Below are 7368 nucleotides of genomic sequence, written 5' to 3'. Positions count from 1 at the left end.
GATAATAAGCTAAATGTCCTCTAAAAAGCAGTTTATTATTATAACATTGAAAAAAGAATTATTCTTTCAGTTACAATGTATTTTTAGTTAACGAACACCAGCCAACTTTGCCAATGGTTACATTGAAATATGTCTGCTAAATAGAAGGATACCAGTAGAACATCTTAGAATAATCTTGCTACGAAAAGAGCTTCACAGAAAATTGGACTTTCGTAAACATATTTTTACACGCCTTCAAAAAACCGGATTTTAGCGAGGAAAATCTTTTGATTTGAAGCACAATCAAACTTTTCCCGTCTGTTTACTAATTATAATTAACCATTACATTGCTTAATCCTCACCACCTGTCTGCCGGTCATCATTTGACGATCACAAAGCAACTTTATACAGGGCCGATCTGTAACCTTCATACAATGCACAACAACCAGTAACTAACAAGGACTAATGTAATTATTTACCAACTAGATCCTTAATGTAAAAGTTGACACGATCAATCCGTAAAGAAGTCCTAGATCTATATAAAAGATGTGTGGAAAAATGGTTTGAACGGATCATTCAATCAATAATATATTTTACAACTTGTGAACACGAATTGAAATCAACATCGCAGTTAATCTTACTGCTAATTAAAACGTGTTAAAACATTTTTAAATAACATACCGGCCATTAAATACCGTCCACCGCTATACCTGCTACAAGCGCAACAGTTTTGAATATAATAACAATTTGAACTTTGGTGGTATTAAAATGGCTTTTTGAGAAGCACGCGCTTTTAAATCGGTTGGTTGTCCAAAACCAACACGCCCCAAGTACAGTATCGTGCAAATTTTCGCCAAGGCTTTATAAAGGCTTACCTTCCATAAGGCTACTTATGGATATGGGACTGATCTATATGGCCGAAGCGGAGCACAGCTGAATTTTTTGGTCAAAAAACTATTTATTCTTGATATACTTTCCTCACTAATTGCGAAAAATTAGAATTAAAGGAGAAGATTTGTGAAACTTAAGAATGTAAAGTTCAGAGAATCGCACTCCTGCTGCAGCTCATTTAATTTCATTTAATTGTATTTTATAGGGTTTTTCTATATTATTTTATTTTTCTCTCTGTATTTACAATTTTACTTAAAGCGCCTTTAAATTCGTTAATTTCTGTACATTAGAAAGAGAGAAAATTCTATTACATCAATGCCTAAGCATTCGTTGCATATATCGCTTAAAATATGATCTTCTAACTACCCCTAGAAAATGCATTCTAACAGATTTCGGACAACTATTTTTCAAATATATTGACCGTCATTTTTTACACGTTACTGAATTTTTACTTTTTTGCTAACGTGTTAATTATATAGTGTAAAAAATTGCAACCGTTTTAAAAAACAAATGAAATAAATATAACCCTCATCATTCGGTGATAGGCATAAAAAAAGAAAAAATCAGCCATGCCCAACCAAGATTATAAAGTATGAAAATTCAGTTGTCCTTCTATTTTTAGTTTACTTTAGCATAACGATGATCGGTATAAACCAAATAGGAATAAGAGTTTTGTTTGTAATATTTCTAGCAAGTATAAAACAGCAATTTTTTCGGCTTAAAACTTTTTTTTTTTTCTATAACAACTTTCTAACACATGAGACAAATAATAGGTTGGTAATCAGCAAGTGAGGAAGTAAAGTAGTTAGATGAAGATGTCAATAGCATTCCAGCATAAAAAAAATAATTGCCTAAAGTCTGAGCCATCTGGTTGCATAGATCTGACTGAAATCTGAAGTTCTTTAATCTTTTGCTTTGCTTTTCGTTTTCAAAGACTTACGAGCAGAATGTTCGCGAAGACATTTTCTTAATTGACACTAAATAGGGCAATGGATGCGTTAATAATTTGTTTCACCTTCTGAATATCCGTTTATCCAACAACAATGGCAGGCACTTTCACTTTAACATCAAGCGTTTTAGAAAGAACATATCTTTGTCCAACGAGTGAGAAATTTTTTTACACATTGTAATTTTTTTCGTCCCCTAATAAACCATTCATCAGGTTAAGTGTAGGGCGTTAAATTATTCCAAGAAAATAGAAGATAATTAAGTTAGTTTATCTTCCTTATCCTTGAGTATGCTATTTTAAGGGTAATATTACTTAATATAGAGAGATTAAGAAGTAGAGAAAGAAAGAACAGAAAGAAAATGCAACTGCCTGGATTGCTTACCAGTCGCTCAGGGAACGTTCCCATAACGTAAACAGGTCAAGAACAACGACTTGCGGAAAAAGAGATAGATGAACACACTAATACCTTCCAAAAACCTGTCAAAACACACTAATACCTTCCAAAAATCTGTCAAAACACACTAATACCTTCCATAAATCTGTCATAAACACACTAATACCTTCCGAAACCTGTCATATACACACTTATACCCTCCACAAACCTGTGTGTCATGACCACACTTGCATGAATTATGATCAAAATACCCATAAAGTTTCGGATCGAATATAATTTTCTTTATCAGGCTTTGCTGAAAAAGTAATTGTAAAATTTGAGGTGATTACTTTAGATTCCATTCATTCCACTTTGCACTATTGTCGCATCTCTGAGTGGTTTGTGTCCAAAATCTCATGCGTCTTATGGCTAAAATAAACATATATGAATGGAATAAAACACTGGATGTTGTTACGAAGAATTATTATATATAAACATGCTTAAAAGTTAGTAATTTTCGATTCTTTAGCATAATATGGAAAGTTGATGACACTATTTTATGTTTTTAGTTCTATTCACGTGCGGGTTTTTTTCTGCTTTTTTTAAACAATATTTAATGAGCTTTTGTTGTAGTTCTTAAATAGTAATGGAATCTAAATACGCGTTACCCAATAAACCTCCGTCAAAATTTTGCGATGCATATAATGGTATGTTTCCTCTCAAAAGAAAACTGCAGAATTCAAGAAATGCGGGAATACAAGAGAATGTTGGCGCAAAAGTAACAAAATTGGAGTGGGTCTTTAAGAATAACAATCGCATAGGAGATAATGTTACAGGAGATAATGAAACAGAAAATCATCTCCAGAATGTGCAGAGCAGTTTACCCGTGAAATTGTCGCCCAAAAGCCGAATTGAAGAACAACGTCAAGCATTGCCTGTAGCAAGAGTTCGAAAAAACTTAATGCAAGAAGTCTACAGATCGGACACTTTGTTAATTATGGGTGAGACGGGATCGGGAAAAACGACACAAATACCTCAGTTTCTTTTGGCAAGCGGTTACGGCAACAAAGGTGTAATTGCTGTCACCCAACCACGACGTGTAGCTGCTATAACAGTTGCAAGACGGGTTTCACAAGAGCAACATTGCCAATTAGGCGATGTGGTTGGTTACACCGTTCGTTTCGAAGATTGCACCTCACCAAAAACACGTATACGTTTTATGACTGATGGATTTCTCTTACGAGAAGCTCTAGCCGACCGTATGTTACGTAATTATTCAGTCATTATGTTGGATGAAGCTCATGAGCGCACGATAAGTACGGATGTGTTATTCGGCGTGGTGAAGGAAGCTCAACAAGAACGCCGACTGAGAAGTCTGACCCCATTGAAAGTGATAATCACATCTGCAACTATGGATATTGATCACTTCGGCGAATATTTTGGCGTACGTGGTATGTACCTGGAGGGACGATCGCATCCAGTTCGGGTAATGCACATTGTAACACCACAACCGGATTATCTGCATGCAGCTCTAGTAACATTATTTGATATACACCGCACAACTCCAGTAAAGTAGGTTTTTTCTCTTGTATTAATATATACCAGATTTGTTTTAAATAAAAAGTTACCCTCTTTCAGCTATGATGTTCTAATATTCCTGACAGGTCAGGAGGAAATTGAAGCAATGGCTCATCAAATACGTCAAATAGCAAAGGTAGGGTCGAATACATAGGTAAAAATTTTTATAAATCTCAATTCGAAAAGTGATGGTACTGCTAGTTAAAAGGTAAATCTACAATTTTTAAGAGCGTTTAACACATATCGTTCGCGGCTAAAGCTTTACTTTCTATTTAATCTCCGTAATATAGCTGTTTAAACAATAACGAATCCGCAATCGTTGGTGGATATCCGCGTTAAAGCTCTGGTTTGACCGACGTCACATTTCTTCTGCTTAAATTTCTAATACAAAGTTTTCAGTTGGCATGTCTCGCGTATATAAGCCATATTCGAAAAATAAAGCAGCGGATATTTATCGGAGTATTCCTACGAATTTATACATTAAACTGTCTCTCCGACATTCGCATTTTATGACGTCTCAAAATATTTGAAAACGTTGCATTAATTACCTTTCTTTGGATTTCAAGACGTGGGAAACTACCAAAAGCAAATATTATTATTATTATTAATTTAGCCAGAGAACTAAATCCGTAGACTAAGTCAAAGACAAAACCCGCAAGCACTAGCATCTCTGACTTTCGGCTTTTATCTATTTAATGCTATTATCTTGATTCTTTTTTAGTCCAATCTCGACACTCTTTTTGGAGTGCGGGTTTTTCCTCTGTATTCTCAATTGCCTCAAAACAAGCAGTTGGAATGCTTTCTGCCTGCTCCTGCTAATGCTCGTAAGATTGTTTTGGCAACAAATATAGCTGAAACTTCGGTTACAATGCCTGGAATTCGATGTGTAATTGATGCTGGTTATGTGAAACGACGAATATATACACCTAGTACAGGTTTGGATGTTTTACGCGCAGTGCGCATATCGCAAGCTCAAGCATGGCAACGATGTGGACGTGCAGGGCGCGATGCTCCTGGTGTTTGTTATCGCACTTACACGCAACAGGAAATGAATGCTTTCGAAAAGATGCCTAAACCTGAAATTTTACGCAGCAACATATGTTCTACAGTTCTCCAATTACTTGCCCTTGGCGTGAATTGCCGCAGTTTCGACTTTCTTGATCGTCCTTCTCCGGAAGCAATTGAAGTAGCCTATCGTAAACTAGAATCTTTAGGCGCTATACGAAACACTTCCAATACACCCCAACTTACACCACTTGGTCGACAAATGGCCCAATTTCCTTTAGATCCGCAATATAGTAAGTTATTACTTGCCGCACCACAGTTCGGTTGCATGGAGGAAATGCTCCATTTAGTAGCAGTGCTTTCAGGAGAAAATGTTTTCGTTACGAGTAATGAGAAACGGGAACAAGCCGCTCTTGCTCATGCAAAATTTCACTCGAAACATGGCGACCACCTTACTTTGCTCAATGTATTTAGTGCTTTTCAGAAAATTGATAAGGTCAAGGTATGAGATCTAATCACTTTTTATTACAATTATTGTAAGTAAAATTCACTCCCTTCTAGCTGTGGTGTCGTGACAATTTTCTTAATACTCGGAATCTCCTTTATGCCCGCGAGGTGCGCCAGCAACTGTTGGAAATTATTGAACGTTTGCAACTGCAAATCAATAGTTGCGGTGAAAATCACGATCAAGTACGTAAATGCTTGCTGATGGGTTTATTTGATAATATTGCTGAACTGCAACGTGATCACTTTTACTTGACCATCACAGGTCGACAACGTGCCAAAATTCATCCTTCTAGCGTATTTCATGGAAAATATCGCCCCGAATATATTATTTACACAGAAATCGTTTTGACAGAACGCAATTTTCTACGTCAAGTAACCGAAATCTCACCAGAATGGGTGGCGGAAGTTGTGCCCAATTTTGTTCATTTAAGTCGTATAAAGAATAAATGTTAACGGTGTATATTTTATCTAATCTAGTCCATTATCATCATTATTCATTATTCAATTGGCGTTAGGGTTTATTAAAAATGTATTATATTTATGTACAGCGAAGATGAAAGTTTTTTCAACTAGGAGACATTTTATTTATTCTATTATCAATTGTATCAGAAATTTACTTCGTTTAACGTCCCAATCAGGATATTCGCTGCTATAGTCTGGTGGCGACACATCTTGCGTCTTAATCTAAAATGAAGACAAAAAATTATATAACTAAGTTAAAAATGACAATCAGTAAAGATATATATAAACTTACCATTATAAAACAGCGAATATTGCGACGAGCGGTAGAACTGACGCGCGAAGAGGACGCAGCATATCTTATTAGAAGGATGTTATGTTAATATGTCAATATCCTTGCTCTCCCTGAAGTTTTTTCCTATTAGGAGCATGAACAACACGAACCCGAATAAATTATTTGAAATTGCTAGAAACGAAGGAGACACCAAAAAGATTTCTAGAAAAAGTATGGGAATCTCAGCTGGGTCTTCTTCTCAATACCTTAAATATTGTAAAGAAGGGAAATAAATTTACTTACCGTCAATAAATGTAACCTTACAACTTTGTTAAAGTTTTCTAAAAGAAAACTTAAAATTTAGAACTATCATTTAAATGTTGCCGATTTCACTTTTATTTACACATTTCTGATTTCACCAATATTTAAATGTTTGTAACCTCTTTCTGATTTTTAAAATTTTTTTTTCGCAACCAGTGTGTATGTGAAAATGACCAAAATCAATCCACTCTAGCCTGAAAATGAGCAAAATACATATATTTTTTAATAAAAGTGAACAAAAACTCTGAAAAATTCTCCCTCAAAATTTATATTTTGTTTCTCTGTTCAAATCAAATTTCTTTATTTTTTCCAAAAACCAAATAAAAGTAAAATTTGAAAATTTAACAAATATCAATTTATTCAACTAAAGAACATTAGTACATCTTAATAGGAAATCTTATACTGATGTGATTACGATTTTGCGGAAAAGGAAGAGAACAGTTTCACATCATCAGCATATATTAAGATCTGGCTGGATTTGCTCACCGAGGGCAAATCATTAATGTATAAATTAAATAAAATGGGTACTAAGGTACGCCAGACGTCACGGGGAATTCATCCGAGGTAATGAAATTAAACAAAACACTCAATGACCTATTGTGCAGGTGAGAACTTATCCATTTCACTAAATAGAAAGGGCAACCAGAGGCTTGGAGTTTAGAAATAAGCAGTTTATGGGTAACCAAATGAAACGCTTGGCTAAAATCAGTGTATAAGACATCAGCGCGAGAGCCACTAAAGAAAGCCTTGCAAACATGACAAGTAAACTTTAACACATTGGTGACAATAGGTCTTCCTTTTCGAAAGCCATGTTGAAGTGGAGAATCAAACGATTTGATTTCAAAGGCCAAATGGTGAGTGACAATTCGCTCGAACAGTTTAGGCAAGACACTCAACTTGGCAATGCCTCTGTAGTTCTCTGCAAGTAGTCCACGTCCACTTTTGTAGATAGGAATAAAGAAGCTAGTCTTCGAACACAAAGGGAAGGCATCTAAATTCAAGAATCGGTTAAAAATCTTTGAGATAACACCG

The 7368-nt window shown here is 35.3% G+C and overlaps 1 protein-coding gene across 2 annotated transcripts; it reads left to right on the top strand.

The window, feature by feature from the left end:
• The first annotated feature begins 2725 nt into the window (after positions 1-2725).
• LOC119640577 (ATP-dependent RNA helicase DHX33) lies at positions 2726-6405 on the top strand. Of its 2 annotated transcripts, XM_038038711.1 has the most exons (5): positions 2727-3764; positions 3831-3906; positions 4492-5277; positions 5337-5465; positions 5545-5717. In XM_038038711.1, the coding sequence occupies exons 1-5, from the start codon at positions 2839-2841 to the stop codon at positions 5629-5631; spliced, it is 2004 nt and encodes a 667-aa protein (XP_037894639.1). In that variant the 5' UTR covers positions 2727-2838; the 3' UTR covers positions 5632-5717. The 2 variants fall into 2 exon arrangements, with proteins under 2 accessions (XP_037894637.1, XP_037894639.1); XM_038038709.1 differs by having other exon boundaries at positions 2726-3764; positions 5337-6405.
• Positions 6406-7368: the final 963 nt, after the last annotated feature.

The sequence above is a fragment of the Glossina fuscipes genome, unplaced genomic scaffold, assembly GCF_014805625.2.
Source record: "Glossina fuscipes isolate IAEA_lab_2018 unplaced genomic scaffold, Yale_Gfus_2 121, whole genome shotgun sequence".
Taxonomy (NCBI): domain Eukaryota; kingdom Metazoa; phylum Arthropoda; class Insecta; order Diptera; family Glossinidae; genus Glossina; species Glossina fuscipes.
Note: the sequence above shows the minus strand (reverse complement) of the source record. Positions and strands in the feature narration are given on the sequence as shown.